At 49.4% G+C, this 17,513-nt stretch overlaps 6 protein-coding genes across 6 annotated transcripts; 3 read left to right on the forward strand and 3 right to left on the reverse strand.

Annotated features, from left to right (window-relative positions):
• Positions 1–517: 517 nt before the first annotated feature.
• FSUBG_9416 (DNA-3-methyladenine glycosylase II) lies at positions 518–1,603 on the reverse strand (the record flags this gene model as incomplete). Its single annotated transcript, XM_036687927.1, has 1 exon — positions 518–1,603. One exon carries the CDS (start codon positions 1,601–1,603, stop codon positions 518–520), a length of 1,086 nt encoding a protein of 361 aa, XP_036535074.1.
• Positions 1,604–3,065: 1,462 nt separating this feature from the next.
• Positions 3,066–4,488, forward strand: FSUBG_9417 (mannan polymerase II complex ANP1 subunit; the record flags this gene model as incomplete). The annotated part of the gene is made up of 5 exons (XM_036687928.1): positions 3,066–3,238; positions 3,292–3,920; positions 3,971–4,018; positions 4,070–4,285; positions 4,340–4,488. 5 exons carry the CDS (start codon positions 3,066–3,068, stop codon positions 4,486–4,488), a joined length of 1,215 nt encoding a protein of 404 aa, XP_036535075.1.
• A 1,246-nt stretch (positions 4,489–5,734) lies between these two features.
• FSUBG_9418 (vacuolar-sorting SNF7) lies at positions 5,735–6,588 on the forward strand (the record flags this gene model as incomplete). The annotated part of the gene is made up of 4 exons (XM_036687929.1): positions 5,735–5,909; positions 5,970–6,174; positions 6,244–6,452; positions 6,506–6,588. 4 exons carry the CDS (start codon positions 5,735–5,737, stop codon positions 6,586–6,588), a joined length of 672 nt encoding a protein of 223 aa, XP_036535076.1.
• Positions 6,589–8,349: 1,761 nt separating this feature from the next.
• Positions 8,350–11,443, forward strand: FSUBG_9419 (DEF1-coordinates repair and RNA pol II proteolysis in response to DNA damage; the record flags this gene model as incomplete). The annotated part of the gene is made up of 2 exons (XM_036687930.1): positions 8,350–8,641; positions 8,697–11,443. 2 exons carry the CDS (start codon positions 8,350–8,352, stop codon positions 11,441–11,443), a joined length of 3,039 nt encoding a protein of 1,012 aa, XP_036535077.1.
• Positions 11,444–11,706: 263 nt separating this feature from the next.
• FSUBG_9420 (polyamine transport) lies at positions 11,707–15,081 on the reverse strand (the record flags this gene model as incomplete). The annotated part of the gene is made up of 2 exons (XM_036687932.1): positions 11,707–13,539; positions 13,879–15,081. The coding sequence occupies 2 exons, from the start codon at positions 15,079–15,081 to the stop codon at positions 11,707–11,709; spliced, it is 3,036 nt and encodes a 1,011-aa protein (XP_036535078.1).
• A 75-nt stretch (positions 15,082–15,156) lies between these two features.
• Positions 15,157–15,711, reverse strand: FSUBG_9421 (major facilitator superfamily transporter; the record flags this gene model as incomplete). Its single annotated transcript, XM_036687933.1, has 1 exon — positions 15,157–15,711. The coding sequence occupies one exon, from the start codon at positions 15,709–15,711 to the stop codon at positions 15,157–15,159; it is 555 nt and encodes a 184-aa protein (XP_036535079.1).
• Positions 15,712–17,513: the final 1,802 nt, after the last annotated feature.

Consider the following 17,513-nt stretch of genomic DNA (forward strand, 5'->3'; position numbering starts at 1 on the left):
TGCTTTTCTTTTTCTTTTTTTGCAACCTCTACGATGTACCAAGATGCCAGGATGCATCGAGGCCCGCTTCAGTCTCGGCAGCGGCGCCTTTGGTCGATTCGTGGCGCAACCGTCTTTCACGCCGTTATGTATGGATGAATCCACAAAAGCAGGCCTCCCCTGAAGCCGATCGCCGATGGCGTATCATGTTCTTTGTGCAAGTTCAGCCAATTATATTTGCTGCCGTGATCCTTTAACACCAATAGGAAATATGCTCTTCAGACCAGAAGACCTCCCCGACTTATTGTAGTGTAAAAACCCGATTTTGTATTGTTAGACGTGTATGTTGGACCTTATTCACCGGGTCCAGACGGACCATGAGGACAGCTATGTAAATATGTGCATTGAATCTGTAGTATGACATCACCACTCGCAGTAGTAGCCGCGGAAGTGTATCCGATCAACACAATGTGGGATTCTATATCTTTGTCTGCGAGGCACAATAACAACAAACACACCCCGACCCAGCAACCGAAGTCTACTCCATTGTGCTGATATCGGTCTCCTCGACTCGCCACATGTACCACATGAAGAGACTGCGATATGGTGAGAACTTAGCCGACAGCTCAGTCATGTCCTGCTCCGACATGTACTTCCATTTACCACCGCCTTTGGCCTTGAGCTTGGCAATATCACGCCCTACGAATGCAGCCATGCCTCTCTGAACGCCCAGATCACCGAGTGAAAAGACGTCCATCCGTTTTAGCCCGAAGAATGCAAACATCTCAACGGACCACTTCCCAAGGCCTCTCACAGCAATCAGCCTTTCCATCACCTCCGCATCCGAAGCATCATGGAGCATTTGAGCACTAAGTTCTCCACTAACGAACTTTTCTGCGAGACCTTTGATGTACTCAGCTTTGCGTTGCGATAGACCTGCTGTACGGAGCTCGTCGGTCGACTTGGCAGCCACCTGGGAGGGATGAGGGAACCGATTTCCTGGTTGCTCTTCGAACAATGTGAGAAACTTGGCCTTTATAGACTTGGCTGCAGCTCCTGATACCTGCTGGCTGATGATACCACTGGAGAGGTTCTCAAACGGGTCTATCTTCTCTGCTAGTCCCTCTGGTGAGAATACTCTGCAGTGGTGGCTCTCCACTAGGGGTTTCATGCGAGGATCAACTTTGACCAGATAGTCGCATGCCTCTTTAAGGATATTCTCTGTCGTCGTCTTAGCCTGAGGTGCCTTGCTGGGCGATAAAGTATCAACGTCTCGTGAGGTAACAAGACGTGAGGTCTCTGGGGAGAGGAGCGTTGCGTTTGTCAGCTTAGGGTTCGCAAGTCGTGCAACGGCCGCAGTACGAGGCTTCTTAGTGATGCTAGTCGGCTCAGCAAAGAGCCCAGCAGCAGCAGGCGTTGGTGTCTTTGGTGGCGGAACAGCTAGTGTTGCAGGCTTGCCTTGTGCTCGCTTCCTTGGGGGTGGTGTTGAAGGTACCTCGGGCTCGTCCTGAACGGCAGTTGCTTTACGCTTCCGACCTGTAGCCTTCAATCTTGGTTTCTCCGATGACTCTGTCATGGGAGCAGGCTGAGCGCTGATGCGTAAGGATCGCCTTGTGGTGACCATGATGGGCGTCGGACTGAGTCCTGTCCTTATTCCGAATATTTGTGAATATAATATGAATTGCTGTAAGGCCAGGAAGCTATGACGTCGTAAGCGCAAAGTGGGCATAACATAATCCGGCTCACGGTAAATGCACCGCTACTCACGAATAACCTCTGGCGTAGCGGAGCCTTTATTCTTGAAATTGGCAAGTCTTCCTGTTGGCGAAGGTGTCAGTCTTTTGCTTATCCACGTTTATTGAGTCCTTGAGATACGAGCCCTGCTCTGTGTCATTGGTCGATCTCTTAGCGTACTTATTTAGAGCTAATAACGTCACACACAGGTTGTAATAAGGTACACCTTATCTTCCATTACCTCCACTATTAACCAAGACAACGGACTGACGATCATGGAACTGTGATCTGTATCTATCTCCTCTCTTTTATGAATTTCTTGTGTTACCTATATTTCTAATCAGACTCCTTCTTGGCACGAGCCTGCATCTGTGCAGTGAGTCTGTCGATGTCAATGTTACACATGTTAGTCACTCCAAAGACCAAACAGAGGCTTAACATTGTTCATAAACAACATGTACAAGATACGAAGTGTCTAGCGCTTGTAGCACAGCATTACCTACCGACTACTTACAACTCGACTCGTTCCAAAGGTCAATAAAAGAAGAAGAAGAAGAAGAAGAAAAAGAAAAAGAATAACAATAACATATCATCAAAAAGCCCCATAGCCACGACTTCAATTGCTTCTTTGGAGCACTCTCTAGGGTAAGTATCTTATATATTCGTCGCTGACGTTAGCTTTTCCATCCGCGATAGGGGCTATCTACCGCTGAAACCACTGAAGAATGGAGCTTACAGCGGGTCAGTGGAGTACCCGGAAGCTCTGGAACGCTCCAGGGACCCTGCCCCGGCCACAACCCGGCTGTCGTGTCGAGCCAACGAAAGTCAACGTATTGATCCGAGCTATCGCAACGTGGATCAATGTCATGTCAATAGTGCTTTTTGGTTTATTTTTCTTACCTGGATTCTCACAACGGGTGCTTGTCGACTTCACCAATTCCTAATAGAGGACCATCACACACTCATTTTCGGTCGTACCGTCTATTTCTGCTTAATGCGAATATTACATGTTTTTGAGCCGCTCTGGAAACGCTACTCTTCTCACTCGACAGCAATAACCTCAGCCTCCAGCAAAACCCCTGTACAAAGACGGATCAGGGTATCGTCTGCCCAAGCACGAAATTACACGAGAGCCGCCGTGAAACTCCTCGGTACAGAATAGGATCAAAGGGTTGATAGACGGAGTCGTTGCGACAGGGAAATCGAAAGAACCGTGAACCTTGGAAGACCTCACGTGGTTGCTGATAGCAAAACGTGAGCACAGCTGCAACGATAGCGCTAGTTATCGCCTCCGCGATAGATTGTCCTATCCGAAGAATAGAGCGAGAGGACGACTTGCTGAAGCATTCACCATGCTTCTCCCTGGTGGTGGACTTAACTGGAAGGCCGCAAAGGCCCAAATGCCCCCGAGCAGAGTATTGCGAAGCAATTTGACACGATCACGATTACTTCTCCTGATAGGCGTTACTGGCATTGTGATGCTGCTGTACCGTACTTTTCGAGCACCACTCCCGGGACCACAAAAGTCTGTACCGTCAGCTCGGTTCGAGTAGAGGAACTCTACTAACATGGAAACAGTGTTCGTTGCTGGGGCCCAAACAAGTCGCCTATGGAAATGACACCGAACGAGCATGCTCTATGGAATGCACACATGCAGACACCAGTCCTATTCAACCATCATAAACCACTAAAAGTCGAGTCTCCTTCGATCCAGCACATCGACCTGAACCCGATCACCTCGAGCCCACAGGCCCTCATCCGAAACGAACGAGTATTGATCTTAACACCTCTGAAGGACGCCGCTCCTTTCCTCAAGAACTACTTCAAACTTATCGCAGAGCTCACTTATCCGCACCGCCTGATCGATCTCGCCTTCTTAGTATCTGATTCGAAGGACGATACACTCGCTGTCCTTGCTTCCGAGCTTGACCATCTACAAAAGCGGAAGGATGAGGTGCCATTTAACAGTATCACTGTTGTCGAAAAGAACTTCCATTTCCACCTCAGCCAGGATGCAGAGCAGAGACATGGATTTGAGGTACAAGCGCCACGTCGCAAAGCCATGGCTAAGGCAAGAAACTACCTCTTGGCCACAGCTCTGAAGCCAGAGCACTCATGGGTGTACTGGCGTGACGTTGATATCGAACAAGCGCCAAGACGGATCATTGAAGATTTTGTTGCGCACGACAGAGATATTCTCGTGCCGAGTAAGTCCCCAAAGGATATTCTGAGACATCATGGCACTGACACATCCGAGACATTTGGTTCCACAGGTTCGAGAAGGGTGTTGATATTGAAGGTCGATGTAAGTTGCTCAAGTCTAGAATAGCTGAGACTTACTAATTTGCAACCGCAGTCGACTACAACTCATGGATCGAGTCCGACAAAGGCCGAAAGCTCGCGAACAGCCTGCCGAAGGACACAGTCATTGTCGAAGGCTACAAGGAATTCGACACTGGGCGCGAATACATGTGCAAGATGGGGGATTGGCGCGAAAATAAAGATGTTGAGGTTCAACTAGATGGTATTGGTGGTGTCAACATTCTGGTCAAGGCAGACGTTCATCGATCAGGTTTGTGGTCACATTATATCAAGTTCCATAACGTGCGATTAACATCCTCTTTAGGCATTAACTTTCCGGCGTATGCTTTTGAAAACCAGGCCGAGACCGAAGGCTTTGCCAAGATGGCTAAGCGTGCCGGCTATCAAGTTATTGGTCTCCCAAACTACATCGTATGGCATTACGATACACAAGAGAAGGGTGGTAACTTATGATGAGAGTCGCAATTTTGAAGAGCAAGTGGAGTTGATTTTTTTACCTAACTTATCTACCTGACGACTCCCGACCAGCTCACTCCATCTACGCAGACTCATGACATTACGCCGTTAACGTTTCCAACATTTTCCCAGACCCCTCGGTCGATGTTCACCTTCAAGTTAAGCTTGGAAATGAGCAACAAAACATTATCCTTCAGCGAGTAACCATTTCGTTTGATTCGACTCGATCTGTTGTGTATTTAATACTGTCAATGTGGGCGTTAAGGGTATCTATTGGAGGAGGGGACTAAAAGTGAAGCAGATGCTTTCTGTAATATTTGGGAACTGGTTTCTTATTACCAGTCAGGAAACGCGTTGTGCCATGAAGATTCAGTAGTAATGTGTGTAAGGAAGAGGAGCTTTATATAGAGGGAGCTGACGGAGTGTGGAGCTAGATGTAATATAGATAGGTAGTACAGGCCATTTTCTGGAGTTAACGATGCACTGATGATAATGATCAGTATAATTAGCCAATGTATTTCTCATCGGCTGCCTACTAATCCTTGAACATGAGCTGGCGAACGTAACTGCGTAGGTACTTTCTGCAATTCCAACCTGTCAAGAAGTGGATAGGCGAAAAGGTGAATAGTATTTTATGGAAGAATAACTCAAAGCACGAACATACTGAAAGAACCAAACTATTACACCTAAGATTCATCTATCTATCATATTCCACTTGCGAATAGCATCATATTTGGTCAGAGTGACATACCTACCTAGGTACCTTACCTAGTTGAGATCGGCCATTTGAATATTGCGTCACATGAGACGGGTGCACCTGAGCGATCTTGCAATTAGGTATAGCAGACAGCTACACAATATGCAATTAAGAGGAAATGGCGGGCAAGGCCTATGTGCCGTCATCACACAGGCAACGATAAGAGTCCCACAGGCTACCTTTAACTCTACACTACCTTACATAGGACGACGACGCTGACGACAACGAACATCGCAACCTACGGGGTACAACGCGCTTTCTATTCATATAATACTAGAAGCTTCCGATATCCTGTGTAGCCCCGGTGGATATTATTCTCCTGGAGCCTGACCCCACTACCCGGCACTTGAGTCGAGGCTCACTACGCCATTTTCTGCCCCGACACTGCACGACGAGATCGCTCAACAAAAGGAACAGGACTCGCGCTCCTTTTCCTTCATCAAACTCATATTTCTCCCCAATCTTGACTGACTAGCAACTGTAAACATGTGGGGTTGGTTTGGTGGCGCCGCAGCCCAAAAACGCAAGGATACGCCCAAGAATGCGATACTCGGGCTGCGAGCGCAGCTTGACATGTTGCAGAAGCGTGAGAGACATCTCCAGACCCAGATCGACGAGCAGGATGCTACCGCACGCAAGAACGTGAGCACCAACAAGAACGGTACGTGATCATCTCAATGAGATTCGTAATGCGGGGCAGAGATGCTGATCTATATGATAGCGGCCAAAGCGGCCTTGAGGCGCAAGAAGACACACGAGCACGCGCTCGAGCAAACTGTTGCACAGATCGGTACACTAGAGCAGCAAATCAACTCGATCGAGTCCGCCAATATCAACAAGGAGACCCTGGCAGCCATGAGCAACGCCAACGCGGCCATGAAGCAGATCTATGGAGGTCTTACGGTCGACAAGGTTGATGCGACAATGTACGTTGACGCCACGCTTATTTATGCCAGTTGGTGTGCGATGTGTTCTTGGCTAATCTGAAACAATAGGGACGAACTGCGTGAGCACAATGCAATGAGCGACGAGATTGTCAACGCAATCACCTCGAACTCATTAGGCGAGCCGATCGACGAGGATGAGTTGGAGAACGAATTGGATGAGCTACAACAGGAGCAGCTCGACGAACAGATGCTAAAGACGGGCACCGTCCCTGTGTCAGATGCCGTGCATAAGCTACCCACGCCGGCTAGGGAAGAGCGTATGTGCCCTTTGCTCAAGTTTTTTTTTTGTGTAAATACTAACATTATACAGCCGTGTCGAGCAAGAAGCAGGCAGTCGAAGAAGATGACGAGGAAGCTGAACTTCGGAAGTTGCAGGCTGAAATGGCCATGTGAGATTGTTAATAGAGTAATTTGGTGTTTGCATAGCATTTGGTTGGTGGGGACTGAGGGCGAAGCTGCATTATATGTGGCGTTTTCATCTACCACAGACAAGAGATGGCCTCATGGTATTCAGAGCTTCCTGTGCCCTGGTAGATTTGTGGTTCTATTGTGGGTGTTATTGTCGGCGTCGGCGTCTAAGGTTGTTGTTGATCTTTATCGTTTACGAAACTCTTACCATCTTTCGCCTGGCAATTCGGCTTCAGCATCGTGACCGCACAGAAGTGTTTCTGATGACGGTACGCCTGGCAAGGATGCACTTGATGAGAGACCTGTGTGATGGCTGACGAGCCTTGAAATAGGGGAGAATCTAGATCTTCAATGCGAATATATCCCGTAAAGTTGACCAAATCTGCTATTGAGATAACAATTTGCCGGTGACGAGAACACCCAGCTTGCATAATGAGTCCAGAGTTGTTACTGGAAGAGGAAGCAAATGGACATGAATGCGGACATGACATCAACAGATCTATGGCATGGTAGCATAATAGGTGATAGTGCTTATATCGTTTGGCTATGAGGATATGAAGAAGGCCAAGACGTTGTGGGTCACATCACTATTTGATTGATTCATAGACGCCCATTTGAACGGGACTGAAACAAGGATAAGGTCTGTTGGTCAGCCCCAATATTGTCTTGAGGATCTCGCAACAAACCGAGAGGTCCATGTATTAGTAGTCATGACGAAGTAACGCTGGGATCTTTCAGCTGGGCTGGAGGTGACCGTTTCAGAGGACGAGACCACCCAACTGGCTTCGAAACCAGCCAAGGCGTAAAAAGTGTAGTCATCACATCTACAACATAATATCAAGCTTAATGAAGGTCGCCGATCTGCAGCAGAACGAGTACAGTACCTTAGGGTGGCCTACCTAGTACCCTAGGTATACTAGGCCCCCAACTGAGGCTATACGAACACCGTAATTGGACGGAGATGGTTTCACGTGATTACTTATCGTGTTTCTAGTTGGGGGATAGGCTGTGGTTGGCTGTCAGTTGCTGACGCCTGGAAGTACCCTCCCGCGTCTAACGGCGCTACAAGAGACCTCAGCCAGTCATAGCTCGAACTCTAACCGCCAAACAAAACGTACACCATCCGTCGAGTTTCGGATCGTCCAAGTACTTCGCCTCTGCATTTCACGCGCGCAAAAATAGAACGTACTTGCAGCAGGATATCTCGGATCCAGCCTCTTCCACAATGACGCAGAGAGCAATCGAGGGCCCGCTCTGGCGGTTCCATAGCCCTCGAGAGGCCCTGAAGCTGAAGAGGAGGCTTGCAGATGCAGGACTTACAACGCCCAGCAAGCGCTGGCCTTACATATCATGATCAGCTTGCGTGATGTAGCGAGGGACGGCGGCTGCTGAGAATGTGTATGCTGCATATGCATAGTCCAGTCCAGCTCAGTCTTGTCTTCATATGCCCCCTTGTTTCCTAACTCATCCATCCGTTGTGACTGTGTTTCGCATTTTCTTTCTCTTGTCTTCTCTTTTTCCTCTGTCGTATCCGCTGTGGCCGCTTGTACAAACTCTCACCAACTAGTTTCTCCTTGATTTTCTTTTCCCTTTGTTCTTTTGTCACGACTGCTCATGAATCCACTTCGTTTGAGATGCTGGCCATCTCCTTTAATAGGATACCCTTCTCTTTAGGTGAGTTCACCAGCCCAACATACCCTGCCTCGAGCTCGAGCTGATTTCCGTCGTTAGATGTTTCGTTGTAGAATGGCCAATTGGCCATTTTCCTTCGTGCCGGCATGGTTGATCTTTTGTGTAACTGTCGTACTCGCGACTAATATCTCCAACGAATTCTCGAGCTTCATCCCCAGCTGTGCCGGAGAATGCTTCGCCTCTTTCCTTAACGTCAATTATGCTCAGGATGTTTGCACCGGAAAACCGCTGCTGGATTGTCTGTGCTCTCGAAGGGGCGCCTCGGGATTCACACTTGGTGAGGGTGCAATGCAATGTATATCTGCTGAACGATCCATTGGATACTGCTCCAAAGCCGAAGCCAGTGGTATGTACTACGAACCACAGAATACAATAAGTGTGTGTTGCTTACACAGAAGCAGACAGAGTCATCGAGAATGCATATGATATATGCAGCGGGAGACCTGGCGCGGTCCATCCTACTTATCTCACCATCACGGCAACATTAGTTTTAGCTCCTACGGGAGGAGTTGTGACTTTTCCCTCAGCGACTACCAAGACTACCCCGCGACCGGATACATCTAGCAGCATTCGTACGTTGCCGACAACATTGGTTATTGACACCTCTTCGCCCCCTGTTATTCCAAGACCATCGACGAAACCAGTTGGCTCAACAACACGATCGACGACCAGAGAACACTCTACGTCTGATTCTTCAGAGGATTCAGATATCATCTCTATCACGGAGTCTCCGTTCACTAAGTCCACTACTTTTGAGACTTCTACATATACCTCAACTTCGAGTTCAGAATCCGAGACCACCACGGACGTACAGGGTGGTGCTGGTGGGACAAGCAAAGACGAGGACAGTGATGGTTCAGACAAACTCTCCACTGAACAGGTCGCTGGTATTTCAGTCGGCGTCCTCGCTGCAGTGGGATTTGCCGTCGGAGCTATTGTATTGGCAAGATACTATCGACGAAGAAAGTATCCTCAGATCAAGACTGGCTTTCTTCCTATGAGGGACACCTGGGGCTATAAGCCAGATCGATCTGACATTGGCGGACATAATTCATGGATGGTTCACCAACTGCGACCTGATTTGGATCCTACAAATCACCCACCACCGCCGCCTACTTCCAACTGTAGGAGTGTCAAGCCTGAAGCCATTGGTGTAGCATTATCACCTCCCCCCTCGAGCCGCAACACGGCGGTGCATACATCTTCACTGAGGCGACTATCAAAGCTGCTCCCTGCGAAACCGACCCTACCGGATCTATCTACCGGAGACACCAACGACAAACCCTTGCCTGTTCTCCACGCGGAGCAAGCTGACGGTAGAAGCCAAGATGCTGGACATTCATCGCGAGATGAGAGCTCTTCAATACCACCACCACCACCAACACTTGCTGCTGGTGCTTGGACAGGAAGGTCTAAGCCAACACCACCCGCACCGCTGAAGCTAAAAATACCACAAGCCGAGAAACCAGCCGGACCAGCTGTAAGGATAAGCAACCGTGAGAGCAACGTGACGGAGTTTGAAGAAGACCGTACGTCGATATCTCCAAACGCCAACACTCAAGTCTGGAGACCACCAACAACGCCTCTTTCAGCAACAACCTATTATGTCGCCGACCAATACGGCAATTGGGTTTTGGGAAACCCAAAGCGTGCTTCGGTGATTGCTCGCGGCTCGCAGGAGTCCAAGATTTCTCAAGAGGGAGCACCAAGACCACCTAACAATGATAACGCCTCCCTCAGCAGTGCAGAACGAAGCGGCACCAGATCACTTGCTCCTCCAGCTGAGATTATTCCTGGTGGTGCACTGTCCAGACCTGGTGGACCTCGTCCGCAGTATCCCTCCCCCTTCTTCTCTTCCCAGTCTCATCCAAGACGCAGCGCTTCCAATCGTCGCTCCATGACAAGACCCCTGACTCGACCACGTGAAGACTCTAGCAGTAGTAGCGCCACCATCATCACCACCTCAACCGAGTCCTCCTCAAGCATTCCGTCTGTAGCACTAGAACAGCAAGTCAGCCTCTCCCCTGTTGTCGAATCTCCCCAGTCAGTCCGAGCTCGTCAGCAGCAGCCTCAGATCCCCCCACGAGACCCTCGACGTGCCAGCCAGATGGGCAACTCTGGTGTCAGCGCCAACCCGCGAGCTGCCCCTCCTACACGACAGGTAGTTTACAGCCCTCCTGGGCAGCCAAGCCCGACCTTGGGTCTGATGCAGCCTCCCAGCGCATACTACGCGGCACTACAGTCGAAAGCTCAGCTGAATGCGCAACCACAACAAAAACCTCAATCAGCTGTTCAGAGCATGCAGCCCGTCGACAATACAGGTACACGGGCAGCCTCATCGACAATGCGCATTGTGGAGCCCTCTCCAGAGCCAGATGAGACCACAGAGACCGCGAATGTCAAAGAAGATCAGATCCGGGCGTCCCCCTTTTACTTTGACCCACCATATCCTCAACCTCTTCAGTCTCGCCAAACCTCTCAGCATCGCCGTTCTGCATCAGGGCCTCAGCCTCAGCAGTACCAACCATATCAGAGGCCTCCCTCGTTTCAACCTTCCCCTCGTCAACAACAGGCAGCCTGGCAGCCTGTCCAGAGACTGCATTCACGCAATCGCCAGCAACAACGTCACAACCAGCAGCAGCAGCAGCAGCAAAACCCTTGGCAGCCTACACAACGTATGCCCCCAACATATCCGTCATTCCAGCAACAGCAACAACAGCCTCTGCAGTCCTATCAGCGCACATTTCCGCATCAGCAGCCCTACCAACAATCACAGATGTACCCTTCTTTCCAGCCTCGGTCAAGCCAGCAATATTACCCTCGTGACACAGGAGGTTACCAGTCATTTCAGCCCTATCCTGCCGGACAGCAGGCTCAAATACACCCCTCTCAATACCAGAGTTACCGCCCCTCGCAATCAATGAAGCCTTCACTTATTCACTCTGATAGCCAGGATTCACTCCTGGCTAAGCGTGTCGGTATGGATCGCGCCGCTGGTATGACTATCGGTACAGACAAAACTGGCGCTCCAAAGTGGAATCGTGATATTCAAAACAAGACACCACCAAACCTTGCTATGTCGCCGCATTGGCAGCCGACATTGACCCCTACACGGCGAGGAGATGACCTGGTCTTGAACGTACAATAAAATGGAGATATAGATTTCGGTGACACATGCACCATCGTTCTTTTGTTTCGTGAATTAGATCACATATCAATTTTGTATAATAGCCAAGCACTTGGAAGCTATAATGAGCATTAGCAGCAGTCAATCATAGATGGAAGGAAAATGCCTTAGGACCGCACACGAATTTATTTAGGTGTAATTATTGGATGCACCTATACTACACCACCTAGACATTCATTCTAATCCTATAGGTCACTCTTTCCCAACAATGCTCTTCGTGTCCTTCAAGTGTGGTCTTTTTGCGAAGTGCTAGGTCCAGCTTGGACTTCGTCCTTGTTCTCCTCCTTGATTGTTTGACCCATAACACATTCCCTCTCGACATACTGTCGAGGTTGCTGGGATGACTCGCTCGGCGTACCCACGGGATCAAGCATGTCCAGTTCCAAGTCATGAAATGTCTGTTCACTGCTTTGGTTGCTGCGACGGAGACGGCTTCCATGCTTTCTTAAGCTCCCTCGTCTGAAGAATCCAGATGCATTCTGTCGCATGTTATCAATATGGTTTTCGAGCGCCACATCTAGAGCATCTAGACCTTGGTCCAACGTATCACGATTGAGATGGACACCCGCATCAATGAGCTTATTTCTCCGTCGAATATCTTGCCACCTTGTCAGGTTACCCATTTCCAATACGTTCATTCGGCGGTTTTTGCCCATCGGGTTTCCTATCATTGTGGGTCGCCAGGCATAGTCCTCTTCCATCAATGCACGCAAGTCATTGGGCATGGAAACTCGGCGTTTCGAAGACCGTCGACGGGCTTGTGTAATTTTCTCCATCTCTTCTGATTTTGAACGAGGTATGATGAGCACATTCTTGAATCGAATGAGAACAAGCAACAAGAGGACAGTCAACAAGAAGAGTATCGCAGCTACGACGCTCGTGGCAACTTGTTGGCCAAGCTTCCGCGTTACATGACCGCCCAGCGCAGTTGAACCAGCCGCAAGTATGTATGAGAAGGATTGTATCATAGCGAATCCTGCTGTCACTCTCGGAAAAGAGGAGTAGTTGGTTCGACGCTGGTCTTGACCTGTGGGATCGCGATGGCGACCAACCATTCCGGGAGACAGATCCGATGTATCGAAGGTTTCCATGATGAGACCGTTGCATTCTGAAATTGCGAGGCAGGATAGAAAACCTATACACAAGGCAAAAAAGGTTGGCACGCCAGAACTGATTGGTGGTCCTGACGAAACAGCGGCATAGCAGGCGCCGCCAATCGGAAGGGCAATAGTAAAGACGGCCCGGCGGACTAGATGTGAAGACCATACTATCTTTTTGCCAAGAACCTCGCGATTGACTTTGTTTTCTCGGTTGCGAGATCTCGAGAAGATGCTGGCTTTTTGGAAAGGGATTGCAAGTAGAGCGCCGAGTGCGACGGCGGCGACATGAAGGCCGACATATGGCGATCTAAGATGATAGAATCGAGATACGAGTGAGCCCAGCAGAATGATGACAAGAACGACTTGTGCGTAAATCCAAGCGACATATATCGCTACAACCGCGAAGCCAGGTTGTTCAAGCATCTCTAAAGATAAACGAACACCATGGTATGCTTCCTGTCCCCACCACTTTGGACCCGTCTTGACTCGATGCATCATCACTTCTCCTCGAGCCAGACGACGCGAGATGTTTCCTCCTGTTCGGACTTCTGCAATCGACCGTCGGAATGCAGATCGTCGGACCTCGGGACATATCACATTGAGAATCAAGACAACTGCAATCATCATGATGCTGACGTAAAAACCCCATGCTGGCGGATGTTTATCAATGATAGCTGCGCCAATGAGAAAACCAAGTCCAAGAGATCTAATCCAGCACCAGGTCCAGATACCAAGCCAAATGCCCATGCCACCACCATGTCTTCTTGCGTCGAAATGATCGACAACCTCTTCATGGGGATGTTGACACATTAGGGAAGCGCCAAAAAGGTCCGTCAGAACCGAGTGAAAGTTCATAGTTGCAAAGCCCAAGAAGCCACCCATTAGTGTACGAGAGGCCAACAGAATTGCCCTCCAAGACGCAGTGTTGGTAAGCCTGGGACTGCTGACTGCAATAGCCTGTGGAAAAAGAAGAGGCATCGCAATAATGAGACTTGACATTATATATGGTTTCCGACCGTGGAGTAAGGGCAATGGCCAGAGAAAGAAGGACGGAATAGCAAGGGCAAGGAAACAACCAGTATTGCCGTGTACCGTGATATGTGATTGATCCACGATATAATACTGGATTGATGGGACTAGGCCTGTATAGATACCAAGTAGCACCCCAATGAGCGCTGTGCTCAAGCAGGCAGTAGAGGCTACAAATCGCTTGCGGACGGGTGACTAGTCCCTCGCAATCGGTTGCCTGATGTGCGACTTTGGAAGGTTGAAACCTTGCATGTCCCGTAGACTCACGTGCGATCGCTTTCGAAGATTGATGCCATGTTCGCCCTGCAGTCTTCTCCCAGCAATGTTATGTTCTGGCAGAGCGTCATGGCTGGTCCCACTTCGAACGGCTGATGAAACGTTCACAGCTGCCGAGCTTTTATGAGCTGTCGTTTTTCCTTTGGCGTCTATTCCTCCAATATCAAGAAGGGCACTTGTGCTACGGAGATCTTTTAGTATAACTGGCCTTTGTCTACGATTCGTCTTGGACCCTTTGTTAGATCTCCGGGCCTTTCTGCTGAGTGAAGAACGTCGTGAAGTGCTACTTTGTTGTCTTCGTCCGGCATCATTCCTTGTTCGAAGCTCCTGATAGGTTCCGGAATAGCTCTCAACTACATCGGCCAGCCGCGGGCGTTTGGGTACGGCAGTGTAAGTGGCAGCACGCCTGCAGCCCGGCCTCGCTGGGTAGGCCATATCTACTACATCTGTAGGAAATACTTCCACGTTTTCTTGGGGCCTGTTGCACATCGACAAGTTTGATTCGCCCACATGATCGGTGCCATGCTCATTCGACACGCCAGGGTGGGTAGCATGAACTGCGGCTTCCGAATGGTCCGCGACCTCCAGGGCCAGGGAGAGAGCTTCATCGAGAAGCCTCTCGAGATCGCTGAATGCACGCTTGAAAAGTACCCCGTCAACTCCAGGATCAGACTTGCCAGATAGAGTCGACCAGGCGGACATTCTTCGCAGAGCCATGCTGCTTGGCAAAACAGGCTCTGATGGACGTCGATCATCTGATCTGATTAATTTAATTCCAGGCTGAGGCTCGGTAAGCTGTGAATCGTTTGACTTTGCTGTGCGCGATAGTCGCTTGAGCCACTGGCTTTTCCATAAACAGCTCATAATAGATCCCGAGGACTGACTGCGAACTGGTCTATTTATGTTTGTAGCTAATAAGCTCTGCTCTTCCAGTAGAGATAACTCTGGGCATTTCACGTCGTGAGAGCTTTTGTTTTGGTCGTATAAGCCATGCAGCTGTGTTTCTGATGATGCCATATTGGGTAGACATGTGCCTGTGTTGAGCGATGAGAAAGGTCCAGCATCCTGGTCACCCACACCTGAAGCGTTCGAGAAGACCACATATTTTTCTGGAGGAGAGATCCTTCTATCTTCTGAAGCATTTCCGTCAGGACATTTTATGCCTGTCTTTTTCCAGCCCTTAGTAGTTGGCATTTTGAGACGATTTCTGCAATCACTTAGAAGGAGACCAAAGGTTGGGCGCAGTTTCACCGAAAGAGACCGGGACTTCTAGCCTTTGTTCGGTAAGATACTCCTTGATCTAGGCGAGTCCTGTTCGAAGGTTGGCCACTGGTCAATCTCGCCTGATGATGACTCTAGGTCCTTATCGGCGCATAGAATGCCCGTAGTCCGTGGAACATCTTCAACTTCGTGATCATCCTGGCCTCCCAACGAAGATTCTAAAGGACTGTGCTGTATTGCCATCCCGTCCTGTGATAAAGAAGTTTTGTGGTAAGGGGGGGCAGGTATAGCGCCCAGAGTATTTGTTGTTTCTGTCGAGGGTTCGAATTGCCAAGTCTTCGTAAGAGGTGTCAGCTTATTTGTGCCAGAAACTTTCGAATCGGTCAATGGTGATTTAAGATGCCCAAGAGATGCGGTGTCATGGTTTGTTCTTAACTCTTTGATAGCCTCTGATCCCATATCCTCGCTTCTTGGCACGTCCACGGATACGCGTGAACTTGGAGGAGGGGTTTGATCGAAGTCGCCAACGTCAGTACCGATGTGATCATTAGAGTTCGCTTGAGGGAAAACGGCCCGAGTGTGGCCAATGAGGTTAGAAAACATGATGGAGTGTCACGTATCGTGTGCTGAAGCAGACAGCCGTATCGAATGTTGGACGCTGGTGACGAAAGTGTATCGCGATGACGAGGGGATTTACGCCGTGAGATTTATGCTCTACTAGACGCTGTGTTGGGAAAGGTTGACCTTGAGAAGTATTGTTGACGATTGTCTGAGTAGATGTAATACTGGATCAAGAGACTCAGTCATCGAACACGAGGGCGTTCCCAACAAGGTCTAGACTGAACACAGGGCAAGAATGAAGATGAAGACTAATGATTCTATCATGTATGTAGAGAAGCGGTTGCTAGGATGCGGAAGACAGAAAAGGGAAAAGGGTGAGAGGAGAGGCCGTTGTTGATGCTGTTGACGAAGAGTTACAAGTGACAGCACACGGTAAGGCCACTGACGGGTTGATGGCGGCAGACAGGATGTGCTAGTGCAGTTTCCTTTGCCAGTTTTGCCCAACCTGCCTTCCATTCACTTTCCTCTTCTCTCATCCTTGTCGTTATGCAGGAAGGAGCGATTGGATCAAGGGCAATATCCCGTTTAATGGCATCAGATACCTAGGTACCTAGATACCTAAGTAATAAAGGACAGTAATATTTTAGTTTGGACCCGAGCTCACCATGACGACACGTTAAGCTACGCGGTCAAGAAACCTGACTCGCGCGTAAGGCTGAACATGACATACCAGGTAGAGTCTGATGTGATCGTAGCCGAGTTTCAACACAGGCCCCTACCTACATGATACAGGCCTGTTACATATTAGGTAGAGAGGAACAAAGACCCAGCGACTCATTTTGCTGTACGTACCTTAATACGTCCCTTACAGATGCCCCTTACTCACAAGCGCCAGCCGCTGCAACCCCCCAGCTGGGACGACTCACCCCTGTCCCCTCCAGAGGAAAAACGCCTTGAGCACTCCACTAAACGTCATGCCCCTGCATACAAACAGCCCAGCTTCGGCAAGCCAGGGATCGTCTAGTTTAATTTCTTGGGGACTCTGGACGTCAGCACGGAACCTAACCTCAGCCGTTTCTGACAGCTGAATCGTGCCATCCCTAATTCGAACTAATCCCTGGAAAACCACCGCGATGTAGCGTTACTGCTTTGGCTCACCTCAGCCTTTGATGAGTTCCTCAAAACCGATAGACGAATCATCTTTCCATGTTCGCCAAGTTCAAAGATGCAAGCTTCAGGTAGCTATCCATCATGTCAGCACCAATTTGTGTTGACCAATTGCACCTGAGAATCCGGGTTCTCCTTATACACTGCATAGTCCATCCAACCTTGAGCTCGGTTGTAAGCTTGCGATGCATCTTTGTACGGGATTGTTACATCCTCCTAGGATTTTAATCTCGATTGTTGTACTCGTGTCGGGAATATAACACTCAGCAGTATAGGTTATCGAGTGCTAAGCGAAACCTCCAGCCTTTCCGCAACGATGTCGCACAGTCAGGTCCTAGTAACATGGAAGACGACCTTTATTGGTACACAAACTCGTTGTTCATCTATCCAAAACACATGCCTCAATATCCTTGGCAACCCGACTGATCGTCTCACACCCTGGAATAGTTCCCTGCATGGCGCCAGTGCGCCTAATCGCGCACCGCCCGCAAATCACACAAGCCCCCAGCCCTCCTTGTAATCTGCGTCAAAAGTTTCCTGAGTAAAACAGCCGAAATCCTTCTCGAGGCTGATTGGCCTTACTCTCGCCGAGCGCAACCATCCTTCCCGCGGGGCTCGATCTGGCAATCTACCGGGGTGGGTGGCCTAATAATAGGACACGCTAACCTCGGACGTCA

This window comes from Fusarium subglutinans (assembly GCF_013396075.1).
Source record: "Fusarium subglutinans strain NRRL 66333 chromosome Unknown NRRL66333_c0000146, whole genome shotgun sequence".
In the NCBI taxonomy this organism is placed as follows: domain Eukaryota; kingdom Fungi; phylum Ascomycota; class Sordariomycetes; order Hypocreales; family Nectriaceae; genus Fusarium; species Fusarium subglutinans.